We start from the raw sequence: 17,668 nt of genomic DNA, 5'->3' as shown, positions 1-17,668 counted from the left end.
ATAATTTATTATAATTTATTATAATACACAAATTTCAGTGAGTCATGTGACAGAAATGACATCAGAACTCACCGTTTATAACTGATGACATCAGAACTCACCGTTTATAAGGATATAATTTACAAGATATTCATAGCTTTTGTGTATTATATGATATTACTACACTTTGCAGCAGAATATTATTTGTGTGTGGGAAATACCTTAGTTGACAGACTTTTGTGGTATCTTTGGTATCTCTGCACAAGCTACTAGAAATCTTAAAGGGTTAAACTCCCCATAGACGCGACGATTATTCTTGCCGAACGACCGATTTTAGGGAAGCCCGACCAATCCTCTGAAATTATCGTGCGGTTAGTGGTATTCGAACAATCGCACATCTTACGATTTTTCGGCCGACATCTGTCTGGAAATTGATCGGCCAGGTCAAAAAATCTTTGTCGGACCCAGTGCAATCTATCTGTTTGCAGGGTCAAGCAGGCAGCAACCCTTTGTTTTCCTGGCAAATTGGTCTTTTTAGTTGATGGTAAATTCGTAGGATCGTACGATCGTTCTGAGAAGATCGTGGTCTCACAATCAGGATCTGATCTTTTAAAAATCTCAACATCTATGGCTAGCTTAAGTAATAATAGTGGTAAGCAGAATAAAAAATAAAGTAAGAAAATTTGCAATTTATTATTGTAAAGTATACAACTACTACAATGCAGATTATAATTCTGTGACCTACTTGAACTATTGCACAAACCTTTTATTGTACACATGTAAAAAAACATAACTTTTGATACATCTTAACTTTACACAGGGTAATTATGGATGCAGAGCAGCACCATATAAATAGATATACCGGTACCTTCATCTATCTTTCTTTTAGTACTTCCATTGGCAAATTCTTATGCTAACGGCACAAATGCACATAGTCAACCTACTTCCTACAGGGCTGAAATCTGCCCGTTACGTCACACACTGGGGAGATTTCAGCCCCAAGTCCACCCCATGTTTGCAGTGAGAGAAGCATTCAAATCTTGTCAATGGGCACACCTACATTTAAGAATAAGAGATATGCTACCCTATTAATTTAAATTAAGAGATGTGCTAACCTATGGCCCAATATTAGGCATTGTTCCCCAAGCACAACCCTCTAATAAGCATTTCTCCCCAAGCATTTAGAGCTTGATGAACCACAGTCTCTAACTAGTAATTTATATCTACTGCATAATCTTAATATGATGCAGATGCTTCTTAGTCCGCATAAAAATAAACACATGCTAATTAAGGAATCAAAGGGCAAGCCAAAAGCATTTTCATTGTGTGGTTTCACTCACAGAACATGAGTAAGCTTCACTGGGGCAGCTCTCTTGTCTAGACCTGGAAGGCAACACTTGCATATAGGGTTGCCACCTGGCCGATATATTACCAGTTTGGCCGGTAAAAATGTTGCTTTATGTCAGTTATTTATATGGAAAAACCATGAAAATATAGGAAGGCCAGTATTTTTTCCAGAAAAGGTGACAACCCTACTTGCATATCCTAGATTTGGTCACTTATATAGTGAATAAAGTACCCCCTCTTGTAAAATATAAGGCTTAAGATTCAGTGCTCCTTGGGTTGCTGTCCTTTACAAACAAGTTATCCAGATGAAGCTGTAAGCTCTACGGGGCAGGGACCTCCTTCCCACTATGTCTCTTACGACATAGCACTTAAGCTCTTTGTCCTATGATTCTGTATATATTTATTATGGGAATTGTCTCCCCCCATGTATACGTTTGAATATATATATATTTTGTACTTTTATGCACTGTATAGCGCTGCGGCTCCTAAACAGAGCTTTACAAATAAAGTTATACATACATACATACATACATACGTACATACATCAAGTACCTATTTATCACCTATAGACTGTAAAGTATGAATATAGTGTGTGTCTAGGAGTCATTGAGCCTCTTGTCAGTGACTTTTCCTGAGCAGAGAAGGCCCTATGTGACAGCTAGGGTTGCCACCCGTCCGGTATTTAACGGCCTAGCTGGTAAAACACAGCCGGGGCCAGTATTAAAAATTTACTGGCATTGTAGTTGCCGGTAAATTAGTATTACCTTTAAGATTAGCCCTTGACCCACCCCCAATCTACCATCACTTATATTTTTTTTCTTCAAGGATAACTCCATAACTAATCCTCAGGCATGCGTACAATGCCCCCGCCCCCTCTACATCATAACCACACCCCATTGTGCCACTGCCACACTCCCTCTTGTCACCACCCCCCACCGGTCGGTAAGTATTCTTTTAAAAGATGGCAACCCTAGTGACAGCTGCTGTACACACCAAACTAGTAATTTTGCATTTCCTAAATCCAACCAAGCAATGTAACATTTACTACTTTAATATGTTTAAAGGTTTTGTTGTCTGCATTTGTTTGACATTCAGTTTTTCCCTCTCTGGAATATAATCTGACCACTCCTTTCTCAACCAGTGTATCATTAGATTCGGAATTGCATATGCTTATGAATACAAAGAATATAGAGGAAAAGAAAGCCAAAATCACACCCCTGTCATTCGAATCAATGATTATTCAGAACTAAGCTTGACAGGTCCAAGCAACATTACTAACATCACTGAACAATTTCTGTGTAATTGAATCCAGTTCACGTATCTTCTCTATCCTTTCTCACACTTCTTTTTTTTTTTTTCCTGCACCTGTTTCCTTTTTTCTCTCTCCTCCTCCACCCCTACTATTCTGTGAAGGGGCAGGAATTTTGTTTAGGAATAGTACACTTCCGGCGCCAGAAAGGATTATTTGCACTGTAAGTGGGAGCTCGGATGCAATACCTGCAGGGAGCCAGTTTATGTGTGACAGGGCTATGAACAGAGTAAAGGAGCCATTAATTACAATCATATTGTGAGGGGTTATAAAGAGGTTATACATCAGGATATGTGCCACTCCTGGGGAGATCTTTCATTGTTTGATCAGTTATCGCCTGGGAAAAGTTTTTTTTTTTTTTTTTTTTTTTACCTTCTTATTTTGTCACGCCAACTTTGCCCTTCATTGATTTCACTACGCAAAATCCCTTGCTGTATATAGCTCAGTCTGTGGTAAAACACAGTTTTCTAAAGTCTGTCTGGAAAAGTAAGGTTCCTATTAGAAGTGTAGTTTGCTCATAAATAGTCCTTTATCTATACTGCCCCAGAGCAGGAAGAGGTGTAACTGGTAATTAGTCTCGAGCAGGGCTGTAGTTTGTACATTGGAGCTAATATCATGAACTCGCATGAGTTGCGGGTTTGTTTGTCTATTTTGTTCCATAAATTAACAATGAAACAGCTGGTTTGCAGCTGTGCTGCTCATCCTGGGAACATTTGTGCTGGCCCATTGTTCCAGATGTTCTGTGAAATAATTGCGTGGGGGGGTGGAAGCCTTCCCAGTTAACACCCTGTCTGAATCTTTCTCATCTGCCATTTGCTTCTCTTGCTTACCTATATAATTTCTTTTTTTTTTTTTTGTAATTTTTAATTAGTTATGCTTTGATTAAAGTGTTTTCCATCCAGCACCACTGGGAGATGGAATGTAAACCTTTATTGGACTGTCTTATCTTGCTCGATTCACTTATGTAAAGGTGGCTATACATGGGCCAATTTAAGTGTATGGGCTCAGTGAATGGGGCCCTCCGACAGGCTTCACCCTGATCGAAATCTGGCAGAAAATCGGGCAGATTTGGTTGCCAGGTTTAGAAATCCTGTCTGATCGAGGATCGTATCCGTTTGTGGATACGGTCCTCTGCGTGTGATCCAATTGTTGGGCCCTATGGTCCTTGACCAGATCAGCCCAATATCACCCACCTCAAGGTGGGCATATCGGGGGAGATCCACTCTGCAGTTTCTCTGCATGTATGCCCACCTTTATTGTTTGCTTTCCAGCAACTCTCTAACTGTTACATTTTTGTATCTGCAGGAAAGTCCTTTGACATTACTTATGTTCGGCTGAAGTTTCACACAAGTCGGCCTGAAAGTTTTGTACTATACAAGCGAACACGAGAGGATGGCCCGTGGATTCCATACCAGTACTACAGTGGCTCATGTGAGAAAACCTACCAAAAATTCAATAGAGGCTTCATCCGCACTGGGGAGGATGAACAGCAAGCTCTTTGTACTGATGAATTCAGCGACATCTCACCATTAACAGGGGGCAATGTGGCCTTTTCTACCCTTGAGGGTCGGCCCAGTGCATACAACTTTGACAACAGTCCTGTATTGCAGGTAAACTAGAACACAAATCTCTATTAAAGCTTAAAGGAAGTAGAATGTGTTATATTGAGATGTCTGCAAAGCCAAAGCGTCACACAGTATGCCTGATTCCTTTAAAAAGAGAATTTGTTTATTAAATACCCACCAATAACTTTTAATGAAGTAAACATGTCTATATATAGAAGAAATTGCTGCTATGCTTCAAGCTATAGCAGTCTAGGTGATAGGTGCAAGAATGGCGACAAATAGTGTTAAGAATGGGGATAAATTAGAGCAACCAAAAAGATAGCTAATGTTTTAATAGAACAGCATTTTCCTCCTGATCCAGATAGAGGAGGCGTTTTAATATCAAAGTAGGCTTTATTCAAGCACACATAAAAAATTTTTGTACCCCCACTGCTGTAACATTAATTTGTGTGCTTGAATAAAAGCCTGCTTTGATATTAGAATGCCTTCTCTATCTGGATCAGTGCTCAGAAGCGAGGAAAAAGCTGTACTGTTCGAGCCGGTAGAGAAGGGACTGGGTCTCACGAGAACAGCAATCACAGGGGGAAGCGAGTTTGGGAAAGCTCTGCAATAACCACGCTAAGGTTTGCTGGAAATGTTTTTACAGAACAATCTAATCAAATATTGCCATTCCATTACCCAAGATAGTTTGATGGAACCTAAATGATGTCCATTATGTTGAATATAGTCACTTCATCATTTTAGGAGTGGGTGACCGCTACAGATATTCGTGTGACCCTGAACAGATTAAACACATTTGGAGATGAAGTTTTTAGTGACCCTAAAGTGCTCAAGTCTTACTATTATGCCATTTCTGACTTTGCTGTTGGAGGCAGGTAAGTGCCTTTATTCTTCCATTTATTGAAATTCAGACATATATACTCAGATTTTAGCTATTCTGTATGTTACACCTTCTTATTATCTGTCTCCCCCCCCCCCCCCAGGTGTAAATGTAATGGCCATGCCAGCGAGTGTGTGCGTAATGAGTTTGACAAGCTTGTGTGCAACTGTAAACACAACACTTTCGGCCCTGACTGTGAGAAATGCTTACCCTTCTATAATGACCGGCCCTGGAGGAGAGCAACTGCTGACAGTCCCAACGAGTGCCTTCGTAAGTGACCGTCTAACTATAATAGTATAGAAGTTTGTTAATCAGTTACTGCCTACTTTTTGGGGCATATTTAATATGCTGTGTAAAAAACAGCAGCATAATACACCACACATCGCCAGGCTTCATCGTGTACAAAAAGGCGTAAAAATTGCATGGTGTAAAATTACACACACTTTTACACAGCTGTTTACACAGTTTTTTTCTGTGAATTTCATTTTACACCGCATAATAAATATGCCCCATAGAGTTTACCACCTATCTTAATAGTTCTGCTATATCTTTCTCAGACGCTAAAGCCAAGCCCAGATAAAAGACTTAATCAGAGCCTTTATGTAGAGCCACACTGGGTGTCCAAGTTCTCTGTGTGGTTTTAGCATTCTTTTAAAGAGTAATACAGTAATATAGTCAGGGTTACCATCTGTCTGATTTTGAATTGGATAGTCCAGTCCAGTTTTGTGAGGTTCAGAATTGCCTGTATGGGTTAGAGTTCTGCCATCAACCTGACCCCAAACAGGCAGTGTTTATGCAAAAACAGTGGCAACCCTACATATAGTTAAAGAAGCAGTAATTTCTACTAGAACAGAAAAAAAAACAGTAAAGTGAAACAGTAGTTCTTTGTGTCTGTGTTCAGAGGCCTGAACCTACGGTTTTGAGGGGCAATACTCTTGTTTCTAAGATCCACAACATTCCGGTATTTGTCCTAATTTTTAAACACTTATGCTGTGTGCCCTCGTGAAACCTCTCAGGTCTAAGCAGTTTAAAGCATTTCTGTAAATGTGTTGCTGATTCCATTAAACCTTTTTACGATGGATGCCAGAATTCTGGCTGTCCGGAACGTCACACTGACCATTACTAAAATTGTCAACATTTGTTTTTGCATTATCATCTCAATTTTTCAAATTTAATTTTAAGCAAAAAGCCACACAGATTTAATAAAATTGGATGAAACTGGCATTGTTAGCAGAATATCAATTTTATTTAGTGGCCTTCATTATGTCATCAAACTTTAAAATTTTGCTTTGAATTCCAGCATACATATGAAATTGATATGTATTGATTCTAAAATGTTGCAGCTAAATAAATGTTTTAATTACCTACTTTCTTGCCATAACATTGCATATGCATCTTTTTAAATATTCTCTTTAGTGATTAGGATGATAATTGTAATGCACTCCAGTTCTGGGATTAATAATTGTGCTGATAACCTTATTGTTTGTACTAACAACCTACTACCCCCTCCTTCCCCTCCCCCCTCTTTTTTTAACTACCAGCCTGTAATTGTAATGGACGCTCCCAGGAGTGTTACTTCGATCCAGAACTGTACCGCTCCACGGGACATGGTGGACATTGCATTGGCTGTATTGACAATACTGATGGCCCAAACTGTGAGCGGTGCCGTGAGAACTACTATCGTCAGAACAGCAATGAGCCCTGCCATGCCTGCCAGTGCAACCCTGTTGGTAAGTGTTCTGATTATATACCCTCTTATGTTAACCAACCAAGGTGCAAGAATGCAACTATATATTATCAGAATGCATAACCAAAGTACATTTTTACCACAGTACCTAGAAATATAATAAAATGTTGGGCAAACAAAACTTTTCTCAGGATAAAATGCTTGGAATTGGCAGCCTGTTGGATCACATTCCGTTTGTGTCTCGCTCAGATGTTACCTCTATTCATCCTTTTTACACTGACCTTTTAAGTGTTTTTTCCTCTGATGTGATTGTGCATGAAGTTTATTTTCACTTCCCAAATAAAACCTCCCTTGGGTCCTCAAACAAATAAACTGCACAGTAAACAGGCCTGTTGAGTGGATGGTGTCAAGAATTACACAACACTGTAAATAAGCCTCCTGCTGTCTTCTTAACAAAGAGACCTCACAGAATGATTATCAGCCCTGTAACACTAGTTTGCCTTTAGCTAAGGGAAATACTAAACATGGGGCCCTTTCTGTTCAAATACCATGTTGCATAATTATTTTAAATGATTAATGTACAAACTGTTAAAATCACCTTTTTGTATGGTCTTATGTGACCATATATGGGCCACAGTAGTAATTTGACAGACCAAACGCTGATGTGATTGTACCCGTGTTGGTGCAACACTGCCGGGAGCCCCGGATTAATACAAGCATTACTGTACTTTTCCCCTTTGCTATCCAAAAGACTGAGCCAAAGTATTGTAAGGTTAGATTTTCGGGCTAAACACATGGTTATTGTACTGAAATTGCTACTGTATTTTGGTGCAATAAGTGCTCCTTTGTGCCTTACTTTGGAACCGCATTCCTTGTTTGTTATAATAGTCTGGATTTTAAAAAAAAATTAGAGATGCACCAAATACAGGATTCGGTTCGATATTTGGCCAGGATCCGGCCATTTTTAGCAGGATTCGGCCAAATCCTTGTGCCTGGCCAATCTGAATCCTTCAAATTATGTCACAAAACAAGGAAGTTAAATATGCAAATTAGGGTTCACATTCGGTTTTCAGCCGAATCTTTCACAAATGATTCAGGGTTTCGGCTGAATCCAAAAAAGTAGATTCGTTTCATCCCTAAAAAAAAAAATCTCCTGCTTGTTGTGATTTGGTTTTAATACTTATTTCAAAATCCCTAGTATAAACTAGTATAAACCACCCTAAAGCAACGGTTTAATAAATAAGGGCTCCTCATTAGAGCAGCAGTGGCTCAGAGGATCAGGAACAATTATGCAAGTGCAACGTATTAATGTGCTTTCTTTGACCTTTATTTTGAGCCCTTCTGTGGATACTTTTACTTGAACGTTATGAAATTTATTTATTTGTATTGGTGTTTGAGAGTGTTTTCTGAGGGTGGCAGAGGGGTGACAGGTGAGTGTGAGTCTTGCCTGCTGCTCATAAATTATAAATAAAGTACATACATTGCTCTGCTATTTTTGCAGGCTCTCTCAGTACCCAGTGTGACAACACTGGACGCTGCAGCTGCAAACCTGGTGTAATGGGAGAGAAATGTGACAGATGCCAGCCTGGCTTCCACTCTCTTACTGAAGCTGGTTGCAGGTAAGCTCCAAAGGCTGGGTTGTACCTATTGTTACATGTTGTTATGTTGCAATTTCTTTAAGTTGACTCCTTACAATCAATTTATGAATTCTCTGAATTTGGTTGCATTCTTTAAACTGCTGTGTATGTTTAACATGTGCTGCATACCCTAGTGGAGCTAAAATTGAATACATGCATACAGTGCATATACCCAGTTCTTTCTGATACCTTAACCTGAAGGTAACAGAACATTTCTATACACAGTCACTCATGTTAAGCAGTGTTTTGACTGCAGAAATAGTTTTCGGTGGTCCAGTAACACTGACATAACTAAGCCTAGATCACACAGGAAATTAATTAACCTCCCTGCATTAATGTTGCCCTTACACAACTGATGATGGGATCCTTCAGCAGCCTATCCTGTCCAATGGTGTAAGGGCAACCCTGATTGGTTTCCTGTCAGATCTAAATATGGAGATCTGGAGCATGAAAAAAAGGTTCCGTAGGCAAAGCATCGCTTGAAAATAGTGACTGTAGACAGGGATTTTCTGTTTTCCTCCATGCATCTTTAAACCGTCAAAAATGGCTCAGTATATGTATGGAGATATTTTATTTTGAACTCCTATAAACTATGCAAAGGTTTCTTTAGCGAGGGACTTGAATACAAAGAATAAATTCCATGATTTGAAGGAAGATCCTATAGTTTTTCAGCAGCTGCATGACCAAACTAAAATCTGTTCATGTTATATTTCTCAGGCCCTGTGCTTGTAATCCTGCCGGCAGCACTGATGAGTGCAATGTTGAGACAGGCCGCTGTAGCTGTAAAGATAACGTGGAAGGGTTCAACTGTGAGAGGTAATGAGTTAGTTGTATACAGAGCTGCATAATCCATTGTGTAAACCAGTGATAGCTATAAAATAGCACTTACACTAAAAAGTGTTTTATAAGCTGTTTGTTTACTTCATCATTCCATAGGTGTAAACCTGGATTCTTCCACCTGGATGAGGCTAACCCACGTGGCTGCACTCCATGCTTCTGCTATGGCCATTCATCAGTGTGCAGCAATGCAGAGGGATACCGTGTCGGCAGCATTGTCTCCACATTTGAGAGTGGTGTGTATCTTCCCTGGATTCTAGTCTTAACACTTTCAACCTCCCAGTCCTCCAATGTAATCAAACCATAAATAAGCATCTTATCACTTCTAAACGAGCTTGACACCTTTACATGGATGTACATGCAGCATTCCATTCTTGGGGTTCTGCCTTTTTATCCTGCTCTGTTGCAGTACCTTACAAATTTAAAATGTGCATACCATCTCTGGCACACTTTTTAGTTTAAAGCAAATCCTACCTCCTTAAAACAAAAACATATAGTATGGTTTGCTCATGCTTATCTGTATGAAAGCTACACGTAAAAGTTATACCGATAAACTTGCTTTATGTAATGCTGCATAATTGATGTACTATTTTCGTTTGGGGTCTGGTTAATCTTTATTCTATTTACAGCTGTAGGCAATAATCTTGAAGCTGACTAAAGGGGGAAACACATTCCCTCTTTGTAATGCACAAGCTATGAGTTAAGGCTTTATGGGAAAATATTATGTTACTTGTACGTGCAGTCTTAACTCATCTGCTACTTATAGATGGTCTTCCCAATGATGAACTATTAGTCTTCATTACTAGATGGATAGTAGAAGGCAAAGTGACAGTGAAATAATGTTTTGTGTGGTTTTATTTGTAAAAAATGTTGTGTTATTTTGGTTAAGATTTTTAATTACTGTTAGTACATGTACACTTATTTGTTTAATAAGCTAAACATAGAGTAAATGGGATTTCACAGTTAGATCAGTGAATTTCATTCTCTCTCTCCCCCCGTGTATGGGGCCCCCCGCCGGGCTTCCCTGATCGAGATCCTCTATTGGATGGGACTAAAAATCCCATCCGATCGCGGCCGCATCTGTTCGTTGATGCGATCCGACCGCCCGTAAAGCCACCATTAGGATACGATCATTGGGCCCTAGGGCCCACGATTGGATCAGCCCGATACTGCCCACCTCAATGTGGGCATATCGGGGAGAGATACGCTCGTTTGGCGACCGCCAAACGAGCGGATCTCTCCGTGTATGGCCACCTTTAGTCTGATTGCAGTCACAGCCATTTGAGCTCTTTTGAATAAGCAGCAGACTTTCTCCTCTTAATAAAAAGTCAGCAGCCTGTTCTAATTTATTGATTTACTCATTATACCACAGCACTTAAATTTCAGCATTTCTGTATTGAAATAACAACACAGGACAAGACTGAGAAACATTAACCATTCCTTTTGAAATGTGCAATCACTTGATCTATCTCTTAAACCCTTGATTTTGAATAATAAATGGGATTTGTTTGGGTAGTGGCTGTTACAACGCTTTGTATTTTAATGGGTACTCTGCTAATGTTAATTTATGGTAATATCTGATTTCTCAACCTCATTGCTAAACAACTAGAGGTTTGGCAAAATTAGCCATTAATGCACTAATTAAATATAGCAAAGTGATTTATTGTGCTATTTATAAACAAATCAAAGTAGTTCATATTCGATTTTATATACCAATTAATGGCTCAAATCCTGTAGTGGCTATTAGATTTTGGAGGCAGTCAGTATTCCCTAAGAATGTACATTTTAAGTACTTCTCGTATATCACAGAGTGGCACTAATAAATGGGGTTTAACAAATAATTGGTTTTTTTTGGTGTTGCTTTAAGGTGTGGAGGACTGGACAGCACAGCAGAGGGATGGCTCTGAGTACTCACTATCCTGGGTTTCTGAAAGTAGCTCAGTTTCTGTAATTTCTGAGAGCTACTTTCCCATTTACTTCATTGCACCAGGTAAGTGGTGGTACATGCCATATTGAACCAATGAGGTTGGAAGCCAGGGTGAAAAACCTGTGGTCATCAGTGGAAATCCTAATAGTGGAATTGACGTGTCAGGCTCCAAACAAGGCGATCCAATCAGAGGAAGTGACGGTTATGTTTTTGTAATCACCTGTAGTATATGCTTTAGAATATACTAGCAGCAGCAACCTAGTTTTCATTAAGACATTGGTTTCTCTCCGGGAACAGTGCTTGCAGTGAATGTTCTGCATTCTCAGGGCAAATAAATCCTTTGCTTATGTTAATATATTTGCTCATATCGCTGCACAAATTAAAGTATCACCTCGCTTTTCATTTCCACAAACATCTATTTTGGAGTTTCATTTATAATCACAGTGCAAAAGAGAGGTTTTGAACAATCCTGCTCAAGTGATGTTTATTACTTGTTTGAGGTACCTCCTTCCCCTCAAAAATCTGTTGTTTAAATAAGTAGGAGGAGGACTACGATGATCATCTGGGCATGCCTCATAGATAATGGTGGTTGGACTGAGCACTGCAAGAAGTTAAATATTAGTATCTACTTTGTGCCCCAAACCGCATGCATGTGTCTTGAGAGGTGACAGTAGCATGAATGGCAGTTAGTTGGCAAAATCTTTGCAGAAACAAGTAGAAGTGAGAGAGACTTACTGAGAAACCTGATCACAGCAGGTTCTTCTTGTATAAAGTATCTAGTATGCAAGTGCCATAACAAGTTAAATGTAAGCAGGGCCGGAACTAGCTAAACAAGGCATCCTCCTCAATCACAGTGTTGAATATCAGTGTCTGTGGTACAGTAAAAAGCATTGGCCAGTAACCAGAATTAAATGGTCTGAGGGAGGCAGAGCGTGAAAGCTCATATGGAAATGACACAGGGTGATGCAAAGAAAATGCTAAATGCTCAAAGGGGACAAAAGGCATAAGGGGTGGAGGAGAAGGGAACTGCACACTGGGAGAAGAGAAAAGGCTTAATCGGAAATAATGGCACATGTGGAGAGAGAAAAAGTTGGGACAATAAGATGCATTGAAGGGTAAAGCATGTATGAGAAAACATATTTGGTTTATTTATAAAAAAAAAATTATTTATAAAAAGAAAACTAAAAAGCATCCTGTGGGGGACACAATTTTTCAGTGTTGCCTAGGGTGCCAGCAGGCCTACTCTGGTGCTGAAAGTAAATAACCTTTTAATGAAGCTCATGGATATTAGGAAGTGATTGTTTGTTTAAGCAGTGGTTTGCTAGAGGTCAGCATAAAGGGTCACAGTTGCTCTTGTATTTTAGGACATCTGGCAGCTGCTATCAGGGCTGCACTCAGACAAACTTCGTTATTAATATTTGTATCTGAGTTGTGAAGTTCTATCACAACTGATGGTGTCACTTTTGTAATATTCTGCAAAATGTAGCTGGGAAATGTACAGCTTAGATTGAAATTCTGCAAAATAAAAAAGTATTGCTTAAGAACGAAGATCCGTGTAGTTATTTGCTTTGTGGATCACTCACTGATGTGAAGGCAGATAAAAAGCTAAAACCAGAATCAATATAATTCACCTTGGTGAGTAGTACAGCACAGAACAACCACTGAGGCCATTTTATGTTTCTGTCTGTGTGACTACAAATGGGGGCCTCGGCCCTGCTTTTCCTGATTTGGATGAAATCCCTTGTGCTTAGGTTCTTCACTAACTATATGTTAGATTTTTTTTTTAACTTTGATGTAGATCTCTTAAGCTTATTTACACATTTTAAATAAAATATTACAATTAGAAAATAGTAATTGAGTTTGTATGTGGAGAGAATCCAGTTCAATCTGCAGGATAAACCGCAACTGATTTGCAAACATTTATGTCCTTACGATCTTCTTAAACTGACGTGGGACAACAGCAGGTACAGCAGTGTCACATTTGGGTAATCACTGGGTTAACACACTGGTCAACAGATCTTCATGACTTTGTGTAGTAAGTTAAGAAGTTCAAACCAAACATAGCCACTGAAAGGATGATAGCAAAATTAGGTGTCTATTGAGCCTTTATTATTTTTGTGATTGTATTAGATTATGATTTGGAAAGTCATATTTAATTTTCTCATGAACATTCCACTTTGCAACATGCACCTTAGAAGCTTTTATTTTTTTACAGCAAAATTTTTGGGAAACCAAGGTGCAAGTTATGGCCAGAACCTCACTTTTAGCTTCCGCGTGGAGCGTCGTGATACCCGACTTTCTGCAGAGGATCTAGTGCTAGAAGGAGCTGGACTCAGGGTATCTGTGCCTCTCATTGCCCAGGGGAACTCTTACCCAAGTGAAACTACTCAACGCTATGTTTTCAGGTAATATTAGGCCTACAGAGAGACTACAATTGTGTGATACTAAATAAGTGTGATAAAGCACAGTAATAACAAACAAAAAGGTAAACGCTAAGACAGGAAAATGTCTAGATTTGTGGATTTTGTTTCACACATTTATGTTATTTATGATATTAATTCCCAAAGATTACATTTAATACATACATTGATAAATTATTACTATTGATAATTAAAAAAAAACTATTAGTTGTCTTGACTACAGATATGAGATATCTTTTTTTAATAAACCCAATATTCAGAAAGCTCCAGATTACAGGAAGGCCATGCCCATATAGTCCATTTCATGCTAATTTTGAAATTTCCTTTTTCCTCTGTAATAATAAAACAATACTTTGTCATTCTTGGTGGCAAAACAGTCTTAGTGCGTTTTTTTAATGTTACAATTAAATTTAGTAGATATGAAGGTCCAAATAATGGAAAGTCTCCTGTCCCAGACATTTCAGATACCATATCTGCATTGATATTTTTAGAGATGCACCAAATCCAGGATTCAGTTAGGGTTTCAGCCGAATTCAAGTGCCTGGCCGAACCAAATTCTTAAAAACTACTTGTCACATAAACAAGGGAGTAAAATAAATGTTTACTTTTTTCTCTAACCTTAATTGCCCTCATTTGCATATGCCAATTAGCCTTCAGTATTCGACCAAATCCTAAAATAGTCTATTTGGTGCATCCCTAATAATAAATAATAATAATTAATAATAAAAATAAACCTCCCAAGTTTTATATCAGCAACTGGAATTGCTAAAAACTTGCAGCTTGCCTAAATGAGCTTACATAAATATTAGTAATTGAAAAACTGATCAGGCACATTACACTTAGACGTTGCATTATTTTTGCACTAAAAAAAATTGCAGAATTAATGGGCAATGGTTTTAAATACGGTAATTGTTTTACTTTAGTAAATGGATGTCTTAGCTTACATCTAATGAATAAAACATTCATTCACTGCTTATTTCTGAATAGCAATAAAATGTGCTGCGGCTCCTATAATTTCTAGATCTGCTGATGGCAGATTATATTCTTAGTGTCGACAGACCAACTGCAATCCAAAAGGAATGCAGATAATGTTGACATAGCAAGTCAAGGTTCCTTAATTTCAATTATAGCCATTAGGGTCAAGGCTGGATGAAATCCGCACAAGAATGGCTAAATAATCTAAGATACTATTAAATATGTTTGTATTTAATTGCTTGATTGCCATTTGACCGTTAACTGCAATGTAACACTTAACAACCCAAGTGTCTGTGAATTCTGACTGGACACTTGGGTGTAAATAGTCACTCCATTTGGATGAAAATAGTCAGTGATGTACATACATATGGTTACCATTAAGATATTTCCCTTAGGTTTCATTCGTGCAGATGTTCAGTCATTCCAGCCTTTGCCATTGAATGATATGTACATAAACATCTGGAATAAATATTTTAAAATGAAGAATGATTATCTTTCTAATTCCAGCTTTTATTGTGTAAAACACGGGAATGCAATGTTACAACTTAATGCAAGTATTCCCCTTCACTGTCTGTAGAGTTGGGAACTTTCTTTTATTTCAAAATTATTCTAAGATTTGGGAGCTGAGAAAAGATTTATAGTATATAAGAATGCATCTGCCTACCATTGCACTTCTCCTTCTGTTGCTACTTGTAAGAGTTTTCTTGCTTTCTACAGTGAATGCACACTATCAACAATAAATTGCCAGTGACTGTGGGGCAACACCTCAGCACAATTTATTCAGTTTTCTAGGATGTAATAAATGCATATTTTAAAGATATTCTTTGATTTTTTTCTTCCTTAGGATGCATGAAGCCACTGACTATCCATGGAGACCATCAGTATCACCTTTTGAATTTCAGAAGATGTTGCAGAATCTCACAGCAATTAAGATCCGCGGAACCTACAGTGAACGCAGTGAGTCTTTTATCCACACATAGTCCTTTAGCTGGATTTTGCGCTGTCTTTAAAGGAACTGTAACACCAACAAATAAATGTGTGAAAATATAATGTACCGTTGCCCTGCACTGGTAAAACGTATGTGTTTGCTTCAGAAACACTACTATAGTTCATATAAACAAGCTGCTGTTTGTGTAGCAATGTCTGAAATTGAAACAAGGCTAAATGGCACAGGTAGAATAATGGATAACAGATAACACCATTATGTTCTACAGAGCTTATCTGCTATCTGCTGTGTAACCTGAGCCTTTTCTCCTTTGAATGGCTGCCCCCATTACTACACAGCAACTTATTTATATAAACTATAGTAGTGTTACTGAAGCACAAACAGCAGTTTTACCAGGGCAACACTGCATTATATTTGTATTTCTTTAAATCAATTTCATTTTTTGATGTTACTTTTCCTTTAAAGGGGCATTCATAATACAGGCATTTTCAGTATGAGTTCAGTTAATCGGGCTTGTGCTCAATATACTTTTTCCCAGTGTCGGACTAGAGATCCAGAGACCAGGGGGGCTAACATTTTAGGGGCCCCCACACCATACCTGATGACCTTCACAGACACCGCAACCCCCCTCCTTCTCACGCACGTACCTTGTAGTCTTCATTGCTGTCAGGAGCGGGGGGTCAGTGATGAGCACAGATTTTTTAGGGGGGTCTGTATCAGCTGGGCCCACTGGTTTTTTTTCCCAGTATCGACCCTTCTTTTTGCCTATTGTTTTAATTATGAAATACATAGTATGTATGTCTTTTGTTCTCAGCCCACTGACAATTAACAAACCCCTCCCAGCTATAATCTATTATGCTTTTAGATAAAGAGACATTCTTTATACAGAGGCTTCCCAGTGGACTGGTTTTGAACTTACTCAGGAGGGCATTTCATTTTTAGATTATGCCCAAGATATGGCAAAAATCATATTTTTTGCCTATTGTTTTAAGTAGTCTATATGAATCTTAATCACATAATGTTTAAATGTTGGTATACTGCCCCTTTAAACTAGGATCATATTCGTTCTAGTCTTCACTGTGATCCTCCACTCAAAATCGTTTTTTGCCTAATGACAATAAATAAAATTATAATGCACTTTCCAGTATGCATTCATTATAGATTTTCAGTAATTTAAAAATTATTTGTCTGTTATTCTTTTAAAAGCAGTGTGTATTTATGCCTTTCTATTCATTGGGTCTGAGTACCTGTATGTAACAGGTATCCGTTCTACTCCACATCTTTTAGGACTGAGGAGACTAGTTGCCCTGTGATTAATCTCCTCTTAATCTAGTCTCCTTGAAATGTTCCCCCAGTGGCTAAAATGCATCACAGCTGGGGAAAAATACACAGAGCAAAGTTGCCCATAGTTTCCTTGCAAACAGACTTCAGGCCACATTTGAAGTAGCTGCGGCACGTATGTTTTCTCAGTGGCAATTTGCATGTTAGCCACAGTGGGAGCATTTGAAGGAAACTAGTTGCCCATGCTAGAGAATAGTAATTGTGAGATGACTTTTCAATTGCTTTTCATCTTTTATTTTTTATTTTTTCCAAAATTTAAGTTTAAAGTTGAATGTCTCTGGTGTTTCAGTTTGGTAATTCAGGTGCAGATTCTGAACTGTTACAATTTTCTACATTGGTTGATAGTTAAATTTTTCAGAAGCATCTCTGGAATATTAGCAACTTTTGTATCAATTCTAACAGCTGCCTTTAATAAAACTCAGGGATTCTGCTCAGCAGGGACAAAGAGTTTACAGTCTGCAACAAAGTTGAACTTTACACTTCAATATTAGAAAAATGGTCACAAATTAAAAATAATTTAGCAAAGTTTTCATTTCTGGTGAAGTAGCTGAAACCAACTTAAATTTAAAAAGTCTTGGGACGGAGAACATTGTTGCAGACCCAGGAGTGCATGTAAATAATCAGACAAATACCTCTTTTAATAGAAGTTGCATTTTCAAATAACTTAAAAACTAAACATTACCATCAAAAAATAAGTATTTTAAATAATTTAAAGTATAATGTACTGTTGCTTTGCACTAGTATTATGGGTGTGCTTGTTTTAGAAACTAATATAGTTTATATAAACAAGCTGCTGTGTAGCTATTGGGGCAGCCATT

The 17,668-nt window shown here is 38.3% G+C and overlaps 1 protein-coding gene across 2 annotated transcripts in view; it reads left to right on the top strand.

Annotated features, from left to right (window-relative positions):
* Window positions 1-17,668, top strand: part of lamc1.L (laminin subunit gamma 1 L homeolog) — a 76,824-nt gene that overhangs the window by 33,566 nt on the left and 25,590 nt on the right. For both annotated transcript variants that reach the window (XM_018258504.2, XM_018258505.2), the window contains exons 2-11: window positions 3,941-4,245; window positions 4,945-5,075; window positions 5,184-5,350; window positions 6,622-6,810; window positions 8,269-8,386; window positions 9,122-9,220; window positions 9,341-9,477; window positions 11,109-11,231; window positions 13,384-13,573; window positions 15,408-15,520. In XM_018258504.2, coding sequence (XP_018113993.1) covers window positions 3,941-4,245; window positions 4,945-5,075; window positions 5,184-5,350; window positions 6,622-6,810; window positions 8,269-8,386; window positions 9,122-9,220; window positions 9,341-9,477; window positions 11,109-11,231; window positions 13,384-13,573; window positions 15,408-15,520 — 1,572 coding nt within the window. The remainder of the gene's footprint in view (window positions 1-3,940; window positions 4,246-4,944; window positions 5,076-5,183; window positions 5,351-6,621; window positions 6,811-8,268; window positions 8,387-9,121; window positions 9,221-9,340; window positions 9,478-11,108; window positions 11,232-13,383; window positions 13,574-15,407; window positions 15,521-17,668) is intronic.

This window comes from Xenopus laevis, chromosome 4L, assembly GCF_017654675.1.
Source record: "Xenopus laevis strain J_2021 chromosome 4L, Xenopus_laevis_v10.1, whole genome shotgun sequence".
Taxonomy (NCBI): domain Eukaryota; kingdom Metazoa; phylum Chordata; class Amphibia; order Anura; family Pipidae; genus Xenopus; species Xenopus laevis.
The sequence above is the reverse complement of the archived record's forward strand: the minus strand, read 5'-3'. Positions and strand labels throughout refer to the sequence as shown.